Raw genomic sequence first — 27,109 nt, 5'->3', positions numbered from 1 at the left:
TGATACTGTAGCATTACATATATTTAATATTGTATTAAATATCTTCAGAATGGTTTAACAAGGAAGAAATCCCAAAAACTAAGCACTGAAAGCATAAGTAAAAATCCTTATGCTATTATGTAGATATATTTGCATTGTATAATGATTCTTTTACACTCGTATTCAATATTAAATTGTTGTAATTGTGTTTTTAATTGTGTTTGTAATTGTGGTTACTAATAACCTCATGGTGGATGTGACCTTTATAAATAAATAAATAAAAAATAAATAGTTTAACAAATATGAATGCAATTTATAAGTATTAACTCAGAAACCAAAGCAAAATAAAACTTTTTATTCGTTAAATACATTCACAGTATGACAGTAATTAAATCTCAAATATTCTACACCAAATATTTATATTAAAATCTTATTCTTACCTTTCATTTAAACAATTTTTTCAAATCAAACTGCTATATTTCAATTTCTCACAACACTGTAATAGATACAATATTCTCTCGTTATAATGTAATTGCTATGTTCATTATTTTATGAAATTATTGAAATAAACTACTTTGTTTTCGCTTCCTTGCGCTGTCACTCACAACTTTGATAAAATCAAAGTGGGCTACTCGCACACAGGTTATTCTCAGAGGTATGTACCTCACTATAAATTCGTCAATAAACCTTATTGTGAGTTTTACTGTTATATTTTGTCTGTTCACATTTCCATACTGGTGTCTATAATATGAAACAGACATAAGAATACAATGCAATTACGTTGCATGGTTAAAGAATATAAAGATTCGTAACATTATAGTAGATTGCCTTACTGTACGAAATTTAGGTACCAATTAGATAGTACCAATCTTAACCTGAAAAGTACCATGAGACGAGGGTAACATTTCTCAATTTCGCTGTAGAGAATATTTTCCCACATCACATGATTATTACTTTTTTATGTGCATAGTATTATATAACGCGTTATTCGATAAATGATATCATTATTCAGATTTTATATTCTGATCTATAAAAACATAAAATGTCATCTACTGCAAATAATAGAATGAATACTCTTCCACACATCAAAATCGATGAGTCCTAGCAACATATCAAATGGACTACAAAAAATTTGCACAGAGTTGACCTTCCGCATAGCAAACAGCTATCAAAGCTCAACCTTGAACTCTTGCTTAGAATACTCTGAACCTCGTTCAACGAAGCAATTCCCAATTCAGCGTTAAAGTAACCAGAAAACTGTGCCAAGAATTGGAGCAGCGGATGATTGACGTCGAAGATTCGAAGTACCTTGAACTTTATCTCGCTACTTTGGACCTGCTAGCCCGCGTAGCAGGGTCTGGCGACAAGATTTCTGCTTACGCGACATCAAAGTAGATCACGGAGGAGGGATAACAATAGATCGTACGTGCACATGCTTCGAGGATCGCTGGAAGTCGACGCATAGACGCACGTCGCGTGGGCGAGTCGTCTGGCCTTACTCGCTCAAGTTGGGATCAGGGTCCGTTAAAACTGTTAAAACCACGTGGGAGGCGCCTTCTGCCCCTCGCAGAAGCGCCGATATATCGCGGCGAAACGCGTCCGTGGTTCCGTTGCAAGGCGCCAACGCGCCGAACAGCAAACGGAAAACTGACCTAGTCGAGAGACACGGAATGTCCCGAACAGAGCTTGCTTTTAGAAGAAGAACGATAAATAGGATGAGCAGACAAGCAGCGCTTTCTCATCATGCCCGACACAGGAAGCAATTTCGAGCTTTCGCCACAGTCATTTGTCGCGAGTCATTTCGCGGTAGTTTTACCGATAAGACTTTTCGAACAGTAAACGAGATTAGTTGTAGGATGCAAGGACTCTTCTGTCACCTGCTGCTAGGAATGGCATACGAAGGAATGTTCGAGAAGAAAAGGTAATGGTGGTCAATGTTGTTATTACAGAACGAAATGTCTAAAGGTTGTATTAACAAATTGTTGTTTATACCTATGTATGTCTCGTAACACTTCCCGCACCACTGAATGGCCTGAGGCCTAAGTTATTTCTAAGTATGCGAGATCGAAAAGCATTTTTTATTTTTACGTAACACTGATGTTATATTTTCAATACATTATGAAGAAGTTGTATTATGCAAGAGCTGATTCTAGTAATTATACAATTTAGAGACTTCTAATTCTGACTATTTAATTTTACTCTTATTTAAAGAAAAGCTTTATTTAATTGGCAAAAGAAAAATCAATCGGGGAAACTCGAGAAACTTTTCTGTTTTGCCATTTTATTCAACCTGTTCTTACTATTATTTCAGAAGACGCAAGAGACTTTTTCAACTTTGTTCAGCAATAACGAATAAACGGAATAAAGTCATAAAACAAGTGTAAAATAATAAGGGACACGTTCAATCAACTTTGTAGAATATGTGTCAACCGCTTATTTCTAAATCTACGTATATTTACTCAACAAAAACTATTGTATATTTTATTAAACAAGACCAACATTAACATTTTACCTGAAAGATGATCAAAAATATGTAAGTTTTTAATATATTTTTTAAACAGGTAGATCTTAAATTCAAACATAAACAGATATCTTTAAAAGTAGTTTATATGAGTATCGCGTGAATTCGTCGATCAAATATTATCACCTAGTTTCCAAGATATTAAGCGAAATATATTTTCCACCCCGAACTTTGAATAAAAAAACACGTGTCGAATATTTTCAGCTATTTTACAAACTTGCCAAATTTCATCAAAATTGGAAACGATTAATTTTCCCTTTGTAAGCTGTAGAGGAAAGGGAATTTAGCAAATTTAATTTAAACATACTTGATTTAGATATATACCTATATATTTAATCTTATCAATTGTATGTCGAGCAATGATAGTCACTTATGTAACATCACCAGCGATGTACATGTTTCTTTACCCAAAAATAGTATAAATAGTTTAACCGAATTTTGATTATTCACAATTTCTATTATTCAGTATTGCGTATTCGACACAATAACAATGAGGGTAAAACACAACATAGATTGAAAGTTAAATAGTGATCTAATAAAAGGGTGCTTCAGATTTGAATCTCGTGGTACTTATTCCAGATGATCGAAGTCCTATTGTACCAAAGTTTAGTTACTGCACGTCGAAGTGCTGAGACAAATAATTCTGTGTATAGAAAAAGTATTATAGAATAAGAAGACAAATAAGAAACGAAAAATCAAAATAAAAAATAGAGATAAAGGGAAAATAAAAAAGTGCAAGATAAAGAAGAAAGATATCGAAAACTTCAAAAGGCAAGTGTTATAAGATAATAAAACCTCAGACTGTTTGACGCTCAGAACGTGACCACTACCGTCTATCAACGTAGATAAATAGCAGTCAAAAAGATTCTTCTTGTTTAATAGCTAATTTTATCCAAGAAAATAATAGGAAAATGAACACTTTATTATTCAATGATTAGTTTAGACTTTGTAAACGATGATTTACCATAAATATTTAATCTCATACATTATGGTTTTATTATAATTACTCTTAAATAACCACCATTACGTCCTTTTACTCTATTAATAGAAATGTGAAGTAATTATTGGTAGGTACTGACAAGTGCTTTAGTTATTATGAATGTAATGTGGAGAGTATTGGTTGTTGATGAATTATGCAAAGCGAGAATATGAGAGACAAAGGTTACATGTCCTTCTAACTTTATTAGGTTTTTACGAGTTAAATGGTGGCGCGTTATGGACGTAACTTCGTAACTAAGTACATGACTTGGATTTAGATCTCGTTGTCTTTATGTAAAGTCTTCACTTTTACAAGTTACGAGATGGTACCAACACGAACATAAGTAATGTAATATACTGCACTACTTTTTTAATAATAATTTGCATGTTGACAACTTGCACTTAGCTTGCTAACAGTGAAACTAATAGAAAATAAAATAATAACGCTGAAAAATGGTAAAGATAGCGTTCAGTTGATTGCGTGAGAATATTTTAGAATTTTGTTCATTAAGGTTGTTAATAGTATCAACAATTATGTTGAGACAATTTAAATCAACAATTATGTTGAGACAATGCTTCCTTATGAGGAAAATATGATGTATCTTTATTTATAACTCTGATGAGACAAAAGTGAACTACCAGCAGGTGGCTTGACATCAGATCTCTCTCTCGATAAATCTAGCAATGGAATCGTAAGTCTATAACGGGAGATACAGTACAAAGTGGTTCAAAATCGCTAACAAAACTTTAAAAAATGTCTTCGCTTTTGCCTTATAATAACAAACCACATTAATGATATAGATTGTGTTAAATATTAAAATAGAGTCTATTGCACTGTTGAAGTTAAAAAAGAAAAAAATCGTAGAATCTTTAAGTAGCTAATTCTTTGTTCTATAAATAAGTTAAACTACCTCAATTTTTTTAGATAAATTGCTTTTAATAAATTGGAATCAAAGAAAAATCACGTTTTCACAATTAAATTTCAAAACAAGTTAATAATATTGAACACAATATTTAAATTTTGAATTTAACCCTCGGTTGTCACACTTGTTCTACGGCACATCGTCACCCTGGGTCATCTAGATCCGGTCCAATTTAGAAATAGATGCTGTAAAAAAGAACAGCGATATTCGATTGAAAAAACTGTTGAAATAAAGTTTCAATACTATAGAATATGTTTCGGTGACAAAAAATTAACAAATGAAGTTACATGTTCAAAAAAGGAATCCTTAGAACTTCTAGAAGTTCTGACAGAAAATAGTTTTGTAGAAAAAATTGTAGCATTTTTATATTTTAACTGGCATAGCTATAACTGCAGCTTGATGCTGTTAAAATGTAGCCTAGTTTGAAGGAAAAAAATAGCTTTTTCGAAAAGTGGTGTAACTACATTCGTAACAAAATTTATCGACAGAAACAGTACCACACTTTTTCCTTTTTAATTTTTGGTATGGGTCATTTTGATTCAAGATGACAACCGAGGGTTAAAAACAAAGAACAAATATGTTATCTTTATTTGAAAAATAATCGTTTCATCGACCCCTACTCCCTCTTCTCCAGTGACCGGAGAGTCTGAATCATCCTATACAAAGAAAGAACAAGTTATGGCAAAGTCGAATATAGTCAACCGGATGAGTCATTTTTTTCAAGACGATTATTGGAACAGGATTCTAGTTGCTATTCTTGCCCATATCGATTCGCACTGGTTACAACAAAAGGGAGATAAACCGCAATGCGTCCATTATGTAACGAGCATTAAGTAGCTTCTGATTTAATAAATATTGATCGCGAGGGGCTAACGAGGCACCAGAAATATTATTACCCGTCTCCGCTACTCGACCTGTCTACTCTTTCCTAGACAGATTCCACTTGCGCCTGACCACAAACGAAGAAAATCTACTTGTCAATCTGTCGCTTCCGCGTGTAACTTGACTTCCTTAACGTTAATCGTTGCCTCGAGTCGATTAATAATTTATGAAACATAATGCAGGCCGCAGCGAAGGGTGACGCTAACGCCTTAAATATCACACGGCATTATCAAGATCTCCATCGTTTTTACGTCAATCTTGCGCAGGAGTTATCGACTGGAGCGACAAGGTGCAGATACGCAAGCGACAAACCATGCGTTGGTATCGATGCATGTAAAAAGCATCGAGATCACCGCGAAGCGAGGGTGATGTCATACTTTAAATTCAAGAAAGGAAACATTCGCGGCGGAGAAAAAGGACGGTGAGCGAGAGGCGATAGAGGAAAAGAGAGAGATTGCTGCAGCAGTTCACGTTGTCCTGTGTCCTTGACATCGATGCGGCCACAACGGTGGCTCACAAAAATGGTGCAGCCAAGATCTTCCATAACGAGACGCATTGTGATCCAATTGCACCGCGATGACCGTCAGGACTGAAACCACGCGTATCAACTTAGCGTGCTGATCGTTAGATATACAGAGTCCCTTATTTCCGTCTTCATCGAATAGTTAAATAATCTAGATCTAATTTATCCCTTCTCCTTTCCCTACGTACCCATATAGCTACGTATATGTACATACTACTCGAAATCAAAATCTTATTCAGGTTCTTTATTTGCCACTGCTAAGAAATAACAACGAATGGAGTAAAGGCTTGCATGTTTTGAAAATGTTAGAATATTTTAATGATGTAATATGCAAAAGAAAGGATTTTTTTTATTAAGTTCTAGTATTTACGATTGCAAGCGAAAACGACATAAACTACATATCTTTATTTTCGAAATCAGTAGCTTACGAACTTGGTCACGAATGATAATTGTTCATACATTCAAATTCTAGTATTTTATTTTTTGTCCCAAGATTAAGAGAACTGGGTAACAGTTGAAAATAAGGAATATAAAAAGAAAAAATACACTACATTAATTTTTACAGGTAGGTAACATTCTAACTACACATGAATGAGTCTGTAAATCACTGCATTGACATTTAAAGTTTTGAATTTTAATTCTGTATTATGGACGTGCATGTTATTATAATTTTATTCTTTAAGGAAAAAGTTTCTTTAATTCAGTCTGCTTCGGTCAAAAACATGAATTATGTTGTAGACTTCATTCAAGTCATTTATTCGATTTTTTGTAAATCTGACTTATGTCGTTTTTATTTATAACCGAAGGTATGATAATTTTACAACGGGGAATAGTTGGAATGGTTAGACTCTGGATGGATTCGAATCATTCAAAATATTCACAAGTGTTGCTTTCTTTACCTTCAGATTAATTGCTGACCCAACCTAGACCCTTATGAATTTTGATCTTATCGAGTTCAAAGGCGACGGTTCTATGTTAGAATAAACGTGTGTTAGAGTCTAGAAAAACTCGAATGACTAAAAATCTTCGTAAGCACGGCTTTCTTTACTGTTAAATTAATTGGTGCTTTAATACAGGTCTTTAATGCAGGTTTAACCTAGATTCTTATGAACTCTGATTTTATCAAGTTTTAATGTGATACTTCTATGTTGAAAATAATCAGGGGTTAGACTCTAGAAGGCATTGAGATGCTAATAGCCTATGCGAGTGTAGCTTTTCGTTTACATTAACTGCTGATCTAACCCAAGCATTTTAAAATTTAAACTTTAACCAATTCTAAAGAAACAATTTTACGATTCAACTAACTTGAACTGTTCAAAATCTTCAAGAACGTAGCTTCTTCTGCATTTGAATTGATTGCTGCCTTAAGCCAGGGCCCTAACCCCGACTTAACCTAAGTGAACTTTGATTTTATCAAATTCTAATGTAATCCTTCTACATTGAAATAATCACGGATTGAACTCTGAAAAGACTGGAAATGTGGAGACGCAACTAACCTTCGCGAGTATACCTTTTCTTATATTTAAATTGATTTCTGAGCTAACTTAAAACATTTTCAATTTAAACTTCAACTAATTGCATGTAACAATTTTACAGTCAAATTAACAGAAAATGAATTATACGAATACCTAAGTAAGTCATTCGAAATCTTCTTAGACGTATGTAGCTTCTTTTACATTTTAATTAACTGTTGCCCTGAATTAGACCTAACCTAGACCTAGCGTCCTAATGAACTTCGATTTAAATTCCTTGCTAATTTAACGCCGACCTAACTTAAGCTTTGTAAATATAGATTTCACAAGGCCTCAGTTTGGTGTCCCTCTAACTCACAGATCCCTACGGAGTTGGCATTAAAATTTAATTTGGAGACAAGATGTGGCCAGCCTAAATGGACTCCAGGAATTCTTCGTCGATAGAAAGGCTGGGTTCAGTCACGATATAAGAAACATTCGACTAGATCGATAGGGCTATCGCAGAGAAGTAGGGAGGCTCATCGTGTAGCGGACACTAGGCCCCTTGCCAAAAACGCGACAATGGCGTGTCTGCCGAAAATTAAGAACCAACTACGACACTGTACCGCTGTCGAATGCACCTTTTCTCTAAGGAGCCAACGGTCCGAAATTGAAGCTTCTTCTAAGATACAATCTTCATTGTTCCGAAATGTAGCTGACAGTGTATGACGAATATTCTGCGGAGTACAATCGTGGCTGTGACACAGTTCCGTTTTCCTTTTCACGGATAAAACGCAGCCTTCCTCGTGCCGTAGATATTTTCAAGCTAATAGCAAGCCACTGCAACAAGTGGTACTAAATGACAATGGTCGAATGGTCTTCCTTCTCTTGTTCTTTCAATGCAAATCCGATTTGGTAATCGACGTTCAGCACGGGGAAGAACGAGGATACGGTTCAACAATCTGTCGAGTTTTAAGATTCTTCCCAAACAGAGAATGTAGAAAACTGAAGTATTTTTTATGTATTGATCTCTACTTTTTCTTTCAATAATCAAAAAATACCTTACATTACTACTTCAAATGCAACGAAAATCTAATCCACAGAATTGGACCCACGTGTTTCTGATTGCACATAAGTAGTTCAATTAGTGATGCACTTGTAGTAGTAGCATCCGATATTTGTTAGTTTAGTGGGCTTGTTTTGACCAGCTATCTTTTTTCAACTTTAAAACAAGTAACATTGTCAAAGTATAATCATGTATTCTTGCAAGATTCTGTGTGGTTTTATCTTCACGATTACATAAAATCGATCAATTAACATAGACGTGATATGAAAAATAACCTACGTAACTATTCCAAACGTAGCACTAGTGTAATCTATAGCAGCGATTCTCAAACCTTTCATAAATGCATATAATCAAAACCAAAATTTAAAAATACCAGTATAACCAAAAAAGTAGGTATGTTTTGCGCATAGGAATTTATGACTGGTTTTCTGACTAACCTGTACTATATAGTTACTCAGAATTGAAATAACAATACATGTTAAGATCGAACACAAATTTCTGGATGATAAAATTTTTATATTGTGTATTGCACAAATTATACACATACCACCTAGCTACCACCTACATACCATGCACCACTGGTTGAAAACTGATCTATAAGATCAGTAGAACGTAACTTATAAAACAAAGCAATATTAACATTTTTTGTCAATAGACCTAAGTAATTATGACCCACCAGTGCTCTTGTTGGTATCATTGCACGATGTTCTTGTCTGAAGATATGATGTAGGTGGATTACTGTTAGCACAATATTTAACATTTACTGACACAAACTAAAGAAATACTGTACATATATGATACATATGCTCAATGTGATTCAAGAAACACACGTATATATACAGTAAATTTTCAATTTGTCATTTCATTTTTTCAATGTATTCTATTCAATACTCAAATAACTCTGCTTTTACACAAAAAAGGATCTTTGGAAAATTAGTAAAAGAAAATTGGAACAAAAATTCAGCAATTTTCTTGTCTCCACTATTAATTCCGATTCCTTTCTGCTATCAAATGGATAACTCTTTTACTGATTGGAGTTCCGATAGCCGGCTATTTATTTCGGTAATCGATGTTTTGATACTTGAAGTCCTCCTGTGTCAATAATCATAAGCGTTTTGATAAAATCGAGCCACTCAGTCACAAGTACCGCCAACAGCGAGTGTTTTTGTGACTTCACCTCGTACTAAATGTGTTAAATGTAGAAGAAAATAACTGCTGTGTGTACCCTGAAATGTATGTTTAGCATGCGTATTCGTACATCGCAGAATTATAGGGACTACGCGGCTCATGCATTATGAAACAGAGTAAATTTCGGTTTTGGCCATCTGCTCGTATAACGTGATGGACAACTGTTCTACCGCTTCTCATGCAGCTCAACGCAAGATGACGCAAGCTTAATGATCGACGAAATTTGACTAGTGTTAATTTTTCGATGTCGCGTGCACTGACGTCATCGCGTGCCGATTTCCATCGATGGAACTGAAACGAACATGTGGCCGATGCCTAGCGGTTTATATGGCGTGGCCCTGTTCCCCTTTGGCAGGACAAACCTTCCCACTGGAGTGTGCTTATAAATATGGTTAGGAAGAATCATGAGATTTATTTCGGCAATTTTCGCTTGAGCAACTGTAACTTGGAAATGCGGCACATACAAGGAAGTGCTACGGAGGCGAAATACATGCTGCAACATTTGATTAATCCCTTCGTTCTGGTGTCTGTAGGTCTAGTGAATAGAATCTTGGTGTTTTCGAGCTATATGAGTTCTTCTAAAAATTATCATTATTGTTATTCATCTATTTATCAATTGATGAAGCTTTAATTTTTTTACTGAAGTAAGAGGTTTAAGAAAAGGAAACTATAAGATTTATCTTATTTATTGCGTAACAATGTCAAACCTTTGTTTTTAAAAGCTATTAATAATTCCTAAAATATCATTATTTTTATTTAAAGTTTAATTAATTATATTGTATATGTATATAAATAAATAGTCATAATACGGAAAATATTTAATAAAAGGAAAGTACTACAAAATTAATATCTACTGTCATAATAGTATATACTGACTAAAATTATGGCATATTAGAAACGGTACAATGGACACTACTGGGAATTAAACATGGCCGAAATCAACTTTTCTGCTCCACCCAAAGAGCTTTTATCATTCACATTTATCTAAACAATTATCTATTTCGTATGAAGCTGATTCACAAATTTCTTACTTAATTTCCAATTAATCTCACAAATATCAAACGGTAAACAAGTCAAGGAAAGGACACTTAAATAAATCTCGCAATCAAATAATCCAAGCTTGATTGCCAGGGACGCCTCGCAACCGTGGTTACCAGGGAACCATTGTACTTACGAAACAACTTGCGATTAGTTCCGACGACTTAAACTCCCTAATGATATTTCAGCATGGACTTGAATGTCTCTCTACTGTGACACCAATCGTATTCTCAAATCCTTTCCTCTGAAATATCCTTATCGAACGTTCCTTCACCTATTGCCAGGGAGCATTTAACGTGACTTAATGGGTCGAACTAAACACGAATCTTTCTACGGCATGCTTCGTGACATACTGTGCCAAAGGACACGCATTACGTACATGGCGTGAAAGTTTTTCCCTTATACGCGCTTCAGGCAAAACGGGCCCATGTTTCGTGGTATCTCGGCTGACCAGCGAATTCATGGTAAATGATCGCCGTTTTTACGGTGCGCCAACAGGTAAACCGAACGATTGTTGTAATTGGAAACAGCTCGTCGCGATGCAGTCACGCGACGAGCGTTATTAAAACTAAGGTCGAGCTATTGATTTTGGGCCGCCTCAAACGAGAAAAGGAAGCAGTTTGGAGCGCAAATAGCCGTGCATTGTTTTCTCACAAAATACTTGAGGAGCTCGTTTTTGTGAATTACTTAACAGAACTTAAACGCCGCGCTCAAGATTGGAGTGCTTATTCGTACACGAGGTGACTCTTCAGTTATCTCGAGCGATACCGTTGGTCGCTTTGTCAGTTCTTCAGTAACGCATGATGTACTTGCTTGAATTCTATGATTTACCGATCATAGATGTTACTTCATATTTATGTTGATAATTTGTATTTGAATAATTATTGTCGACTGTTCAAAAGATGTCGAACACTGGCTAATTTCAAGTACAAATTGAATTATTCATAATGATATACTTGCTTTTCAAGAGAATGACGAAAAGATTGCCTCACAAAATTACATACATTTTAAGGGTTAAATTTTATCTTGTATTTTAATTACGTCGATCTGCATTATCTAAATCATTCTAGAATTATCCGCAAAAGCTTATCTACTCAAACCATAGTGGTACTCGGTTAGTGGTCAGAAATTGGACCTTATTTTGAATTATAAACAATAAAATAATGTAATGATTTATGCTCATATCATGAAATCAGTTTCTATAACTGATAAGAGCAGCCTGTAAATTCTAATTGGACAAAAATACCAACCAAAAAATGAGGCCCCTGTGTATTTTAGACGATATATGATTTGTTTAAACGAAAAACTGATCATATTCATGAAATACAGCAGAGAAATCTGACAACACGGTAAATTATATATTTTAAAATTCAACTTAAAATACCTATACAATATGGTACGAAATAGTGAATTATTATTATTATTATTATTATTATAAATAAGTAATATGTAAACGGCACAAAATGTATAATATGACAAACATAAATTGCTAAAATTCAGAAGAACTGATTGTTTTACGTAGTTAGTGTCTGGGAACTGTTTTTTAAGAGCAAAGGCTGAGTTGCTAGAAAAAAGCTAATTTCATTACTAACACAGTTAGCCAATTAAACAATCAACAGAATAGTACTTCCCATAATCAGTGCAGTGACTTATCTAGATATGTGAAAAAGTGAAGTTTTTATAAGTATTCTAGATGGAGCATTTAACTTCAATGTTCTAGAATATCCAGAACATTCGTGTTAAGTTCTTTACGATCTTGTAAACGAATATGTATTAAGTCGGCCACAGACTTACAAAGATCAAAAATATCTGCGCTAAGAGATTTTAGAGAAGGATCACGACATGTTTCCGAAATAGGTTTTCTAATTCTATAGGCGATGAAATGCTCGAATTTGAGTTGCACTCTCTGTATGGCATCAATATAAATTATATACTGAAGATTTCATATAGGTTAGCAGTAGTTGAGAATAGGAGCAATTTTTTATCTTCGAGGATGATTTAAAAATTAACTCTAGTGCTTTAGAGGATGCATTAACTGTATTATTATACGTAGTACTTCATGAAGAATAATGAAAAAGCGAATTAGATAAAAAGACGTACACTGTAGACATTATTCAGTAGGCTTCCGTCGATTATATAAGGGCATTTTAAAAGAGATCTTTCACGAGTAAAGTATACGAAACTGCATTTTACGACATTCAGGATTATCTGATATGTGATTAGTTCTGCACCAATCAAGATTTTATATTTTCTATTGCAAACAATGTGAGTCAACTGAGGAGGCAATTTTAAGAGAAATTTTCTGATCATCAACGTATAACAAAAAGCAACAAAAATTAAATACAGACAAAATATTATTGATAGTGGGGATTGAGTTCAAAGTGGGTTGAGTTGGAGTTTTGAGGCGCCTCCAAGAGGACTGATAAATGTCGCAAATATACATTGTGATCAACTTAGACTGTACCTATAATTTAGCTAGAGATCCAGGAGAGCCTAATTTGCTAATAATAACGGCGTGATTTACTGTGTCAAGAGCCTTACGGAAATATTATGTGAATATGACATCTATCTGGTAACCGGGTTTAATATCGCATAATACGTAATATTGAAATAGCATTATATTAATAACTAGAGGCAAAACCATACTGTTCTTTAATTATAAATTTTTACTTGGTAAGTTCAGTTTACTATCAGTAATGTCGAAAATTATGGTCACAACATTTAGAACAGATATTGGCTTATATTTCGAGATACAGGACTTGTCTTCAGATTTAAAAATACGAAATCTTCCTGGATGTAAATCGGTTCAATGCGATTCCTTTTATTTTTTAGAATATTTGACACATCCAAACTGCAAAAAAGAGTTACCTAAACAGGTCAGACTTTACTGGCCGCTCTCCCTCCTAGTCTTACAATGTTTGAAGCATAGAGGGTGGGGGTCGAGAGGTCTAAGTGTGAATTTGATTAAGAATTTTTTTCATTGCTTCTGGTAAGAACTTAGAGATTTCTGAAGAGAAAAACAACGTGTCTTCAACATTATTTTACTATAGATCGTCTTTATCTATCTCTAATTGTGTTGATTATTTCTTTACTGAAAAAATTATAAAAGATTCAAACCAGTGAGAATAATTTATTTTCAAGTGTAGAGACTTTATCGCACACATGCTTTATTCCTATATTTACAGTGTTAAGATCCATTTCATGCAATTCACGAAGCCCAGCTCTAATCTTATTACATTCGAATTTAAAGACATTATGGATTTCTTTAGGTAGAGTATTATTGACAATGTCAATTGCATTCAGGAACAATCCTGAGCATTCTAAAAATTTATTCTTTGCGTGAGTATGACCAAATTTTGAAATGCAAGACTGTGATGCAATGTCACATATATGACAAGATTGGCAACGTAAGTAGAATAACTTTTGCGGATTTTTTTATGAATACTCGTTTCTGAGTAATGTTGCATTGGCATAAATACAACTCTAAGAAACTTATCAAGACACGGCACTTCAAACAGTAGGTACAAACAGAGATTATAACCGACATCTAATTAAAAGCATATTATAACGAGAGAAAGATATAAACACGTCTATACTGACCAACTGACAGAATTACTTACGAGATAATTTCGCTTCTGTGACTACAAACTAGAAATTCGTCAGAACAGCTTCAGACGTATGTTAAACGCTATTTAGCAGCTGTACATAATTTTATTATTTCATGGCGACTGATACAATTTCAGAGATTACTTAGCCACTAATTACGCGTTCAAGTGATAAAATTACAAATTTTTAAGTCTTTTTCTTCGTTTCGGCTTTTAAAAGGTTCATATATTACGCATGTTCTTCGGATCATCTGTAAACGCGAATCTCAAATTATTTGAAATAACAAGCCTGGATCATTCTCGTGAATTCACCGTCGTGACCTCCCATACAACTGCAGTCAACAATACACAATCATTTATCATCGTGAATAATTCAGAAACTTGAGCTCCGTATAATTTCAAGGGACAGGAAATTCGAGAGTTGACTGAATCTTCTGAAAACGATTTTTCGGGGATTAAAATCGGGAGCGACAACGTTCGTCAAAATCGGACCACTCGATCTCCCGATAACAAATTGAGCAATTAAAAGGTCACGCGAACGATCTTTCGTAAGATCCTTGTCTAAAGCAAGGCTTGCAGCACCTGCATCTCGCGACATGTAGGCACCACAAAAGTATTTTTCTCAGCTCGAGTCAAAATTTGATTTATAAATCGATCACGTTGCAATCTCGAAGAACGTATCACTGGTATGCGAGTATCGAGCGTAGAAAGTTTCAAATACACGATAATATAGATCGGCGAAAATAAAATGCACAATCACAAAAACAATATTCGAAAGAGACATTCGATATTACTGTGGATCTCAAAAATTCCAAACGATTTCGAACACCCAATTGCATCGAGCGAACTATGTGATGCACTCAGGGGATCAGTCGACGGTTAATCATTTTACAATAAACGCAAACGATGGAATTGGATAAATGAGCACCCCTGCCATTCGCACACGATCCAGTCTGTCACCCGGCACACCCCGCTAACATTTCCTCGACTTTTTCACGAGTTTATCACTGAAGATTCTAAGAATTTGGATCATTTCACGAGTCTAGTAAAACTCTCCTTCAGTTTCTTGTAAATATTTTCACACCTTCGTGGATACATTAACGATACCAAATAAGAGGAGACAGTAGGCGCTTAGCATGGTCTTGTTTACATACGAGACATCGTTGAAATGTACGTATATGCATATGTTACACATGAAAGCAATTGAGATCCACGATACCAAAAGCAACGTTTTGAAAGTATAGATTCACGTTCCCACGCAGCGATACAGAAACGACGAGAGAGTTCTTTCGTGCGTCTAAACCGAACGCCGCAGTTCGATATCGGGATCGCTCACGTTCGATATTTATAAGGCATTCGTAGGTGACGTTAAGAATGCATCGGAAAAGCAGAAGGAAAAACGTTACCTTGGGATTGCCATTGCTCAGCCACGGTATGATGTTGTCGATGAACTGGCCAATGTCCTGGCACTCGATGCTCTTGGTCGGGTCACCCAAATAATTCAGAAGCAAATTGCCAACGTTCAACTTCTTTTTTATGTCCGTCGTTGACAGGAGCGGCATAAAACCGTCTATATCACGCGGATTCACCGCCATGGTGGCCGAACGCACGTCGTCTCCGCACACCCGTTCGCGAGTCTCTCAACGAAGCTAGATCTCACCCGATACACTGGTCAAGGCACATAGTTCGTTGTTGGTTCACGATGCACGAAAACTAAACGCGCCTCTTCTCTCGTCATGCCAACGACATTTACCACCGGAGACACGGTTATCGGCGAAACGAGGCTGCCCGTGCGATTTAAAAGCCATACGCAAAACAGTGTGTACCTTTTTCCCCCCTGGTCGTTTCGCGACCAACGGTCGCTCAAGATGCGTCACGATTAATCGAGTTCAACTGTAGAACGTTGTCTAATGCATTCTCACGTGAGATTATAACGAGTGTTGCACGATTGAATGGCGACCGCTTGCAATTTCGTTCTATTACGCACGAAAAATAATAACGAACGCCCGAACGTAACGAAAATTATCGGCACCGTACACGCGACGCCATTTTGATTTCTCGATCGTCCGTCTCTTTTCCACCGACGCGGTCTCAGCGCTGTGTAGTTCGGGTGGGCGTCGTGGGAACTGCGAATCTCGTTCGACGGTTGCATCCGGCAAAATTGTTTCAAATTTATACTTCGATCCTTTTGTGTTCTTCTTTGGCGTGTTTGTGGCTAGGTATATTTTTATTAAGATTATTGATTGATATACATAGATTATTGAATCTCTGGTTGCTATGTTAAAATGCTTTGGCTTTTAAGTAAGAGTCGTAGCTTTGTGCTTCATCATCGCTATTCGATATGCGTTTCTTCTTGGTAATCGTTTTATGTACGTAATTTGAATATTGCTTTATCTTGTGTATTCGGATTTCGAATATTTGAATGATATTGAGTAATGTTGACTTTTAAGAAAAAATATGTTTCAATAACGAATTAAGTTTGATCAAATGAGGGTTTCTTAAGGATTTATCATTTTTTGTAACAATCAGTTTTTAAAAAAATACGTTACAAGTGAAGTATCGATAACGTAGAGACAATGACATTAAAACGTTCTAGACTACATAATTTTGCAACCGTACTTTAATGAAGATGACAATATATACATAGTTACAGTCACATATACAATATGATGTATTTACAGTCATAATTAATCATTTGCACTCGCATTATATACCATCATTATCGTTACAATTAGCCGAGAAAATATCTAATAAAATATTTAGGAGCATGGCCACTTTCGACTGGTGTCGAAGATAACAACGTGTTTATGTTAATTTTCGACGGCAATGATTCATATTGTAGTATAGTTTATAACATGAAGAATTTTACGTGAAAATTCTTATCTAATTTATATAAAATCACGCAGCTATAACTACTGTATTATCAATAAAATAGCGGTTTCTTTATAATAACTGAAACGATTAAAATTAATTTTTCATCGAAATCGCTGAAAGAAATTTGAAAATAACTGCTTTAAAAAAATACTTTTTTGTTGAAAGATATAAATTTTGTACAAATCTATGTTTGTATGTATATGTATACATATATATACATATAGGAGATTATTTTGGAGTCTTACAAATAATTCAGTGTACAATAAGTCGATTTGAACTTCCAGTCATTATTAATATCTTGAATAGTTTAGTAACATGCTCAATAAAGCAAAAAAAGAAAAATGAGAAAATAAAACAATTAAAAACTTTCTTTTTATTTTTTTATCTCATTAAATTGCACTTCATGTATCTTTGGCAGAGACTTCTGTATATACAATAAAAAGGTCACCTATTTGTTTGACCTGTATTTTTTTGCAGAAAAATTTGTTAATGTCTTATTTAAAATATTAACAAATATTGCTTACAGAAAATTATACATTAAAAATAAATATCTGCATTTATATATATGTATATGTATATATTATTCTTTGTAAATGGCATATTGCATGCATTTTTTGCTTTAGACTACTTTTTTTACTGCCATTAGACGATCCAACTCCATAGAAGACTGAATGTTTGCAAACAATTCATATTGCAACTAATTTATAGTTAGATCGTCTACATTTATGAATGATAATTATTTGAATATATTAATTATATTTTAAATACATTTTTTGTCAACTACAAGGTACTTAATTGTTAAATGTAGTATCTATATATCTCAAAGTTGAAGAAAGATTCATTCAAAATGTTTTGCTGAGCTTGACGGATGAACACTATTACAATTAATAATTATCATTAAAGCTTGGTATGTGAAACAGTGCTTGTCGAAGCCGCCAACCTTCTATTTAGAATTATGTCCTATCTAAACAAGTACTACTTAGCTGTTACAAGAAGAGCGAATAACTTTATCGACAGTATAACGGGTATTTTAAAACTTTTGGCTGACTCAGCTCATGCATGCCCGACAATATAAAAAACGAATTGCTTACATACTTGCACTTCTAACACAGACAGACAATAAATTTTTTTAATATAGTCAATTAGAGAAATAAAATTTCTTATCATTTTTCTCTATCAACGAAAAATTATTTGTATGAATAATTTAATTATCTAAGATTTTCTATATATTGCTTCTCTTAAAATTGTATACTAAATATATACTACTTAAAATGAATTTTATGGAATGATGTCTACATTACTTTTTCTAATAATTAAAATGTTTCTATGCGCAAAGTCTCATTAGGCTTTAAGTTATTCGCAAAATTATGCATATTGCACGTCATTAAATAAAATCAAATAGTCGTATGTAGTATTAAAAATGTCTACCAATATTAAATATGTACAAATCATTCTCAATTTAAGTGGAACGTAATTATGGCTTATGTCGATTTATGTTAATGTCATAACTTGAGACATTGGACAGAAAGATTCATATTAAAAAAAGTAAATCTTCCTTTTTCTGTTGTATACTAATAATAAAAGTATAGGAACTAATTGCGTAGCAAATTCGATAATAAATAAAGCTATACCTTAATTAGTTAGTTCCTTTATCAAGACTTTTGAACACTTTCTATTATATAGTTTGAATTTAATCCGGTCGATATTGTTAAGAAAAAGACTGCGGCTGTTGTTGTAATTGTAGTTGCTGTAACAATGGACACACTTCAACCAACGGAGTTCCTAAGACCTCCTGGCACACTTGATTAATGTCGGGTTCCATCATAAGTGAAGATATTTGATCCTCCGTCAACATTTCCACACTAATTTTTAAAACATTAACATTGAATATAAATGAATGCTATAAACAAAAACAGTTTACATTTAAAACAATTATAGAAACAAAATGTACCTTGCTAAACTTTCACTATCGGACGTTTCTTCATCTGCATTCAGATAAGTCATTGTTTTTTCTAATGGGCTAGGAACCTTTTTCCCTTTTCCTTCTAATTTATCAGACTTCTCAGACTTTTCCTTGTCTTTTTCCAACGTTCTTGGTTCGCTAGAACGTCGTTCTGTAAGGCTAGATATGTTTAACATCATCATCCCATGATTCAACAACTCTTTTACGCGTTCTCCCGTTCCCGCGCTCCACAACATGTCTAGTGACTGTCTCCTGCTAGAGTTTGCTATAATATTTAATACAATATTACTCTTTTATTTAAATTCAAAAGGTTTTCACAAGCTAGCAATCACGCCTATTTACCTGAACTACCTCCGCTGGCCTCACTGCCTGCTGAACTTCGAGTTATCCAATTAGCTAAACTACTATCAAGCTTGCTTTTACTTTTCACCGATGGACTCCTTGTAACTTCAGCTTTCTTTTCGGCACTTAATGTGACTTCGTTTCCTCTCGGCATTGCAGGCAACGATTTTTGAGTCACCAATCTCTTTCGATTAGCTATATCGCTTAGTGACTGAGTATTCGCCTCATTGGCTGGTACATTACTACTTTCTGGACTTAGATCCATTGGTAGCGGTTTATAGGGAATTTGATCCTCTTCGTCAGAGTATACTTCATTATTGTAGTAAATCTCATCCGGAGAATTGTTCAAACTAATTTCCGTCCATTCTTCACCATTTTGTACAGTAGGATTGCTTTTATTGGTTTCAACTGGCGTTTGAATTGTAACTCGCTTTTCTATGGGAGAAATAATGTTTGACAAATCTGACAGTCGCGACGTCGAAGAACTCGTTTGGTTTAATGATATGATATGTTTCGTATCAGTTGTTGCAATGCTTTTTGGACGGTCACGCTTTATATACTTCCGAGGTTCCGTAGAGGAGAGATTTAAATTGCTTAGGCCCAAATATTCAGATGAAGGCTCTCTGTCAAGCTAGGTAACAATGCAAAGAATAATAACAGTTAATGACTTATGGTTTTATAAATTTTTTAAACTCTAAAAACAACATGAGGTAATTACTCTCGTAGGCACAGGACATGGTGTATTAGGACTCATTTTGTCAGGAAGGCGAAGATATTCGTCACTAGTATAGTCTGTACTATCAGGTGACCCAGTCACACTAGAGTCTGTTGAAGTTGCTGTATTAGGTTGTGTAGCAGACTGATCAACTGTGTCTCTTGAATGTTTATTATAGTCATCTACTCCATCATACCTTCTAGTCTATAAAGAAGAAATAAAAAATAATCATAGAACATATCAAATATAATATTATGTAATATTACAAGAAAATTGAAGTATGATTATACCCTATGTATCTCATCACTAATTTTTTCTAAATTTCTCAGTGCTTCTGCGTAGGTCATTTTAGCCTCACCCACTGATCTTTCTAACGCACTTACTCTTAACTTTTGTTCTTCTAACATTTGATTAAATTGCGCTTTCATTTCATAGTATGGCCTGTAGGACAAATTATTTAATAATTACATTTTGATAAAGCTTGAAATATATTTTCTGTTTCTTTTTTTAAAAGAAGTTTACTTTTACTGTACTAAAATTTAGAATGCAATATAATGTATGTATATTATAAAAAGCATGTTTCAGTAAAGCAGAAATTATGTATTTGAATACTTATATTTGTTAAATATTTTGTAAAAATATAACCCGTGCGCATAGGGAGTGATAGTTTAAAAAATAAATCATTAAAAAGGGAGTTATTGGTAACACAAACATATAAAATAAATATTGTCTAAAAAAAAATAAAAAAAGAATATCTATCCTACTTACAACATGAGCAAGTTGTGCCTGTAGGCGATACTGTTTATCAGAAGCAAGCTGCGACGTGCACCCATACTGCCAACATGAATATAACCAAAAGACATAAATATTCTAATATCTATACAAAATTAACATAACATAGTAAACATTCAAAAGTAAATTATTATTTGAATGGTATAAAAATGAAGATATTGAAAATCATGGGATAAAAAACAAACTTATTATTAGGATGTCAGACTCTAAAACAGAAATATGTATCTATTAAGTACAAAACATTTCATGCATTATTAAATAAACTAGAAAATCATTCAATGTCACTAGCTGAAAAGAAACAAGCAAGTATTAGTACATACCAAGATTTAGCAATTGCACGTTTTAATTCACGTTGTAATCTTTGAACTTCATGTTCTGCTTTATGATACATAGCAGTAGTGTGCCTGTGCTCTGCTTCAGACAAAGCTCTTTCATGTTCAGATTCATTGACTCTTGCAGTTGCATGATTTAACATTTCCTATAAAAGTTTTCGAAGTTGTAGTTTTTTGTGGAAAATGATTTTCATAACATATGATGCAAAATAATCATTTCTTATTAATAAATGTTACCTGCCAAGCATGATCGAAACATCTTCCTTCAGTTCTTAATCCTTCTTCAGCTAAATAAACCATTTCTTTTGCTGCTGCATGTTGACTATTGGCCCTTTCGAATCTAATAGCTGCTTTCTGCGTTTCTTGTAAAGCCTTAAAGACGCAGTCAAATTGTTAGATTAAAATCACTAAAATGTAATGATATGCAATCCATTTTGAATGGCTCTTACTTCTTTTGCCTTAAACCTGGCATCATAATATGGTCTAGCTTTTTCAATACAAGTACCAAGTTTTTTAGCTAAACTCTCAATTTTCAGTGTAGACTCACAAAGTAATTCTCTGAAAGTGGCTCTTGCCTCCTAAAAAAATAAAATGCGCATTTTAAAAATTCATGAAACTTACAAATATATACCATAAACAAAGTATAACTGCAATGAAGTTTCAAGGTACAAAACATTTCTTGGGATAATGATACAAATGACTATAAGACCATCTGTGAAGCCATTATCCATTTACTCTTACGCTTGGTAGCAATCACCTCAATGACATGTAATCACAACTAGTTTCGAAACTTAAATACCAGTTAAAACTTAAAAACCAGTTTCAAAACTAAAAACTAATTTGGATCGTTCAATAAGGGAGATACTGTTATTTTAATTCATTGAAATCAAGAGTTATTTGCATGAAGAATATAAATCCTACAAAAACAATTCAGTTATACTTACATCCAAATCAACCTCGAGTTTGTTAATATCATCAGTAGCGGTGTTCAATCTTTCAAGTTCAATCTAAAATAATAATTGATTATAAAAAAATTAATTCCAATAATTGTTAGAGATCAAAGTAGGACTTAGTTATTTAAAAATAAATATAATTCCAAATAATATATTTAGTTACTCTTATGATTTGCACGTGCACACAATATTAATAACAATATTATAATAATAATATTAATAATAATATTATAAGTCGGTGGCCAAAGAAAAGTGGAACAAATAGTATAGAGCATTTTGCAACGTGGCAAACAAAACGTGTGCCCATGAAAACAATAGTCATTTGCAGTGTTCATGATCGATTCAATAAATTGAACAATCAAGGAGAGTTTTAACGAAAAATTACGTATGATCAAGCGTTTTACCCGAAGCAACGTGGAAATGTCAATATCACAAGTGGCTGGCCCCTGGGAACCCATCAATTATTTCTCTAAGAACACGTTAATTTACCTGTACTCTAGGGTCCACAGCATCGTCAACACGGTCAGAATTATCGACACTTTCCTTCTGCACACGTCCACTCATAATTAAAGCTAGAATCAAAATTTATTTACAATTTTTCATACCACCTGTATCGTCTGCTACATTATCAGGTGGCCATGTTGAATGGTAAAGCAAACTAACAGTGCCGTCCCCACCGGAACGGTCAAGGGCACTTACAGTCTTAACGTTGTTCTAATTATTCCTTTTTTCCTAATAACATTATCAATTTCCTTCGTTAAAAGCCAATATATAGAAATATTGAAACTTTCATATATGCAACTAATAATATGTAATGTATTACAGAAGCAACAACCTCCATAGTGGTATTGAGAAACTGTTCAAAATGTGCAGTATAATTGTACCGAAACGGTAGAAATTTCGTGTATTGTTTTATGCACAAAAAATATTCTTGTTCCACACTTTTAAAAAAATAAATCTGGTAACATTCGTTGCATTAAGATTTCCTTTGTTCTAATTTCAATGTTCTCTTAGATTTAGGTACTTTATAGTTAAGTCGAGGAAAGGATGGACTTAAAAGGTGGGGAGTGTAAGGTGAACGTCCTCACAAGCAATGTCCTTAATAACTTATACTTCGCTTTAATTATACAACTATAAAGAATAGCTATTTTCAAGCGGTTATAGTCTCACGGGTTAGATAATATAGGTATATCTCTTCCCTAGAAAAAGAATTAGAACGTATTACATTAACTGCACAAACAAACGGGGACTTAATGGGTATGATTTAAGTCGATTTTTTCGCGCCCAAACTATAAATGGAAAACGTTAAACAAATATACTTCAAGTTAACGTTAGTTGAAAATATGTATATCTACGTATATCGTGCATCAAAATGAAACGCTATGTAAAGAAGCTTCTATTTATTTTTAGGCGGATGCATCAGCTTGTTTGAACAGCGGCCGTACGAAACATGCCGCCATATGGAGGAGGAACATGGCCACCGATGCGACCGACATGGCGACCAGCGTGATTGTCGCTGGTAGAGGGGGCTGCGTGCTCGACAGGCCCGCCTGAACTCTCAAACAGACTTTTTCTCATTCGCATCGGTGGGTTCTGTGCGGTCGGAACAGGTGGATACGTTCAAAGGAAAGCTGACGACGCTCGCAGAAACGTCAGTCGCCGAGCAATTCATCGTAGTCGCGGTGAGTGAAACCATCACATTGCGTCACGATCGCGGACAGTCCGCCGAAATTCCTCTCGATCGCGCGAAACGAAGATCGATATAGACAACGGACGGGAAAAGGACGAGATAAAGGAAGCTTATCAACGGGGGGACACGAGACTTTCTATTTCGTTATTTTTACGCGCACCTTCGCCACGGATACGAGACCGAATAGCGAAAGGCGAGGTATAAGAGGTTCGGATAGAGTTTCGAAGTAAAATGAGAGAATTTACGATCCATAGGCAAAAGCTGGCAAACGCGACGCTCGTTTGACCGAAAGGTTGTCCTGTAAGCCACTTGCCCGCTCCCAAGTGAAAACCTTTTTTCTCTTTGCGCTTTCTGTTTTCCTCGCGACAGTTATTACTGTGCACATTTCAAAGATCCTCCGATTCGCGCTGCGTTCTCTCTCGTACCATGCGTATTATATCGAGTGTATGTTTTAAGCTGAATCAGAGCGCAGGAATTGTGAAAGTGAACGAAAGCTTGCACATACTGGCGATTCGAAAATTGTAAACACGAGGAATGGCCCCAACGGATAAATCAAATTTCCGATATCGCTCTGTGAATCGACTCAAGGACGTAGCAAGAACGGTGGTTGGTTCCGTGAATACCAGGGAATGTCGTGAAGGCCTGTTAAAGCTAGGGCTGTTCTGCCATACAATCGTGTCACAGTTAGCTTATTTCGTATTCGCCCAACGAAAATGTATCCAATGTCATGACAAACGACACTGGTACATGCATGTGCTCAAACTACCCTTTTCGACTCTGGCTGCTTGAATTCATAGAGTGATACTATTCTTTGTGAACAGAGATCGCATTCTTTGTGATAGAGAGATCGTTTACTGTGCTGGTTTCTCGTTTAATGAAGGCACACGCGTTGTCCGGACTCAGATAACTCTTTTCATATCGCGCGAACGCCCACTCTTGCACTCGAGTTTGAATTGCATTCGCTGTTCCACTCATTTCTCGATGGAACGCTGTTTTTAGTTTCATGATGGTAAGGTATAGGATTAAGGCGGAAAATATGGAAAATATGATAAAATAGTCTAAATTGTAATTATAGGAAAATTAGAAAGTTATAGGTTATAATGGTGGGATTTCTATTGATCGAGATTTAATAATTTTAGCTATTATAAAATCTGGCTTTGGAACTCATAAAAATCGTTCTCGTTGTTTAATTTCCCTGAATAAAGAATGAGTTTTTTAAACTTTATATTATGTAATATGTACCCATTAAGTTTCATTCTGAGGTTGACTATTAGTTACTGGCATGCTGTGCTCTGAAGATATGGTTTTAAGTACTCATAGTCGTGTACTGGAATTTAAAAAACCTGATCATCTTCAGGAAAAATGTTGATCTATTTTCTATTAAAACTCTTTTGGTTGTTTTTATTTTCTATACTTAGAAAATATCTGCGTAATACAGGTAAAGTGTTGAAGAAAATATTGCTCAGTTTTAGTCTCTTTATTTCTCACAAAATTTATGAACTATTATAATGTCTATATGCTAATGTATCCATATAAAGTTTCTTTCATGACTCATTTGTTTGTTTCACTGTAATTATGGTTTAATAAAACTTTTAAATGTGAACAATTTTCCTCTTAAGAAATCTTCTACCTCTCATCAATAGGTATTCTCATTGTAATGTAAAAATATACTGGCTTTTCATGTTTGGAGTAGTAGTTATATCGGATATACTAGCAAGAAAATTGTTCTAACATTTAGTTCCTTGGTGAACATAGAACGCACAAAGCGATTGATGTAATGTTCAATTCATGTGTCTAGCCCATTACGTGACTGGTAAAAACGAGTAATAGTGATCATATGGCACGATCAACCTGTTGGCGCTGGTTTCGCATGTCTTCGTGTTCTTTTGTTCGTGAATTCGAGATCGTTGTTCAAAGACGACAGTCAATTCCTTTCATGACTTAAAAAATAACGACGAGAAGATTCAAAGAATAAATCGTCGAAACAAAGTTCTACTTGTCATTGGGAAAGTTTTTCTTTGAGGGTATTATTTTCTTCTGACGTACATGTCCCTTCATTTGTCAAGTATAATGAAATTTATACATACTTGTTGACACGCTGGTTTCTCGAGAGTATCGAGTTGCAAAATATGAAACGTCTGCGATTTCAAACTTCCTCTATTTGAGGATGTTGCTTTCTGAATCAAAGTATTCATTGTTTGAAATGAGCATTTCCAGTTAGAAAGGTTTTTATATTATATTTCTAAACATTAAAGAAACTAAAGAAATTTTTAAATTATTGTATATCAATTGATGAAATAAACAGAAGCAATTTTCGAGGAATCTGTAACAGCTATATTAGCCACTTATTTTTGCTATGCCCAAATAGCACAGAGACATCTTAAAAACGTCTTAAAAACATCCAGTAAAGTCCTAAAAATGTCCAAAAATCGTCTCTGAGATGTCTGATGTTATAAATCAGTCTGTCTTTAGGACGTCTTAAAAGACATTCATAAGACGTTTTAAAGACGTTTTAAAGACGTCCAAATTGCGTCTATAAGACGTTCAGACAAAAAATAGATATCTTTAAGACGTCCAAAGGCGTAAATCTTTAGGACGTCCATGTAGTGTGTCTTTAAGACGTTTTATAGACGTAAACTTTGCAAGTCTTTAAGATGTACGCTCTTGGATATTTTTAAGACGTCTAAATTATGTCGTAAGACATTTAGGCATAAAATGCACATAAAATAGACGTCTTCAAGACGTCGTGTGCTATCTGGGATGAGACGAGCTACTTTTCGAAATGCACGTCGAAATATTCTCTACTACCGATTACCACAATGCTCGAGACAAAACGATCACCCAGTATATGAGACATGGACTTGTCACATGGCGGTACAATGTTGGCGCACCAAAAATGCGGGCAGGATGGTTGTTGGCGGTCAAGAGCATGGTCGGAGGAACCAGCTGATTACGTGCACGGTGTACGAGAAGAAGGTGTAATTAATGCGGGCTTGTGTTTTTGTCGACGTATTCGTAGATCGAGGCTCTGCCAAAGGAGCACGCATGTGGAAAAGGCCATTCCGAAGAATAACGCGTTGTACTGGTAACCAGAATCGTCGCGTCGCCCATTACAAACACGGAAATCGCATTCACCGACCATTAACGCGTTAATTACGCACGCCAATTTTCTCGCTGTGGATTCTCGCGCGAATTGTTCGTCGCGATTGCCGCAATGAAGATACACGCTCCTCTTCAAATTTGTCGTTTATGGTTTATACCGTTTTAACACGATGGAACTGTTCGTGTACATCC

The 27,109-nt window shown here is 34.7% G+C and overlaps 3 protein-coding genes across 6 annotated transcripts in view; 1 reads left to right on the top strand and 2 right to left on the bottom strand.

The window, feature by feature from the left end:
* Positions 1 to 16,142, bottom strand: part of Chb (CLIP-associating protein) — a 49,244-nt gene extending 33,102 nt beyond the window's left edge. For all 3 annotated transcript variants that reach the window (XM_076385836.1, XM_076385837.1, XM_076385838.1), the window contains exon 1: positions 15,561 to 16,142. In XM_076385836.1, the coding sequence (XP_076241951.1) occupies positions 15,561 to 15,749 (189 nt within the window). In that variant the 5' untranslated portion in view covers positions 15,750 to 16,142. The remainder of the gene's footprint in view (positions 1 to 15,560) is intronic.
* A 614-nt stretch (positions 16,143 to 16,756) lies between these two features.
* On the bottom strand, positions 16,757 to 22,754 carry LOC143183967 (uncharacterized). Of its 2 annotated transcripts, XM_076385839.1 has the most exons (11): positions 22,615 to 22,754; positions 22,117 to 22,179; positions 21,622 to 21,750; positions 21,410 to 21,544; positions 21,161 to 21,318; positions 20,817 to 20,882; positions 20,339 to 20,489; positions 20,052 to 20,252; positions 19,334 to 19,964; positions 18,980 to 19,256; positions 16,757 to 18,890 (listed from the first exon to the last, which is right to left on the bottom strand). In XM_076385839.1, exons 1-11 carry the CDS (start codon positions 22,687 to 22,689, stop codon positions 18,737 to 18,739), a joined length of 2,040 nt encoding a protein of 679 aa, XP_076241954.1. In that variant the 5' UTR covers positions 22,690 to 22,754; the 3' UTR covers positions 16,757 to 18,736. The 2 variants fall into 2 exon arrangements, with proteins under 2 accessions (XP_076241954.1, XP_076241955.1); XM_076385840.1 differs by lacking the exon at positions 20,817 to 20,882.
* A 909-nt stretch (positions 22,755 to 23,663) lies between these two features.
* LOC143183969 (PTB domain-containing engulfment adapter protein 1) overlaps positions 23,664 to 27,109 on the top strand; it is a 32,291-nt gene continuing 28,845 nt past the window's right edge. Inside the window, exon 1 of the mRNA XM_076385841.1 lies at positions 23,664 to 23,807. The gene's annotated coding sequence lies outside the window, so the exon portion shown is untranslated. The remainder of the gene's footprint in view (positions 23,808 to 27,109) is intronic.

Source organism: Calliopsis andreniformis, chromosome 9 (assembly GCF_051401765.1).
Source record: "Calliopsis andreniformis isolate RMS-2024a chromosome 9, iyCalAndr_principal, whole genome shotgun sequence".
Taxonomy (NCBI): Eukaryota; Metazoa; Arthropoda; class Insecta; order Hymenoptera; family Andrenidae; genus Calliopsis; species Calliopsis andreniformis.
The sequence above is the reverse complement of the archived record's forward strand: the minus strand, read 5'-3'. Positions and strand labels throughout refer to the sequence as shown.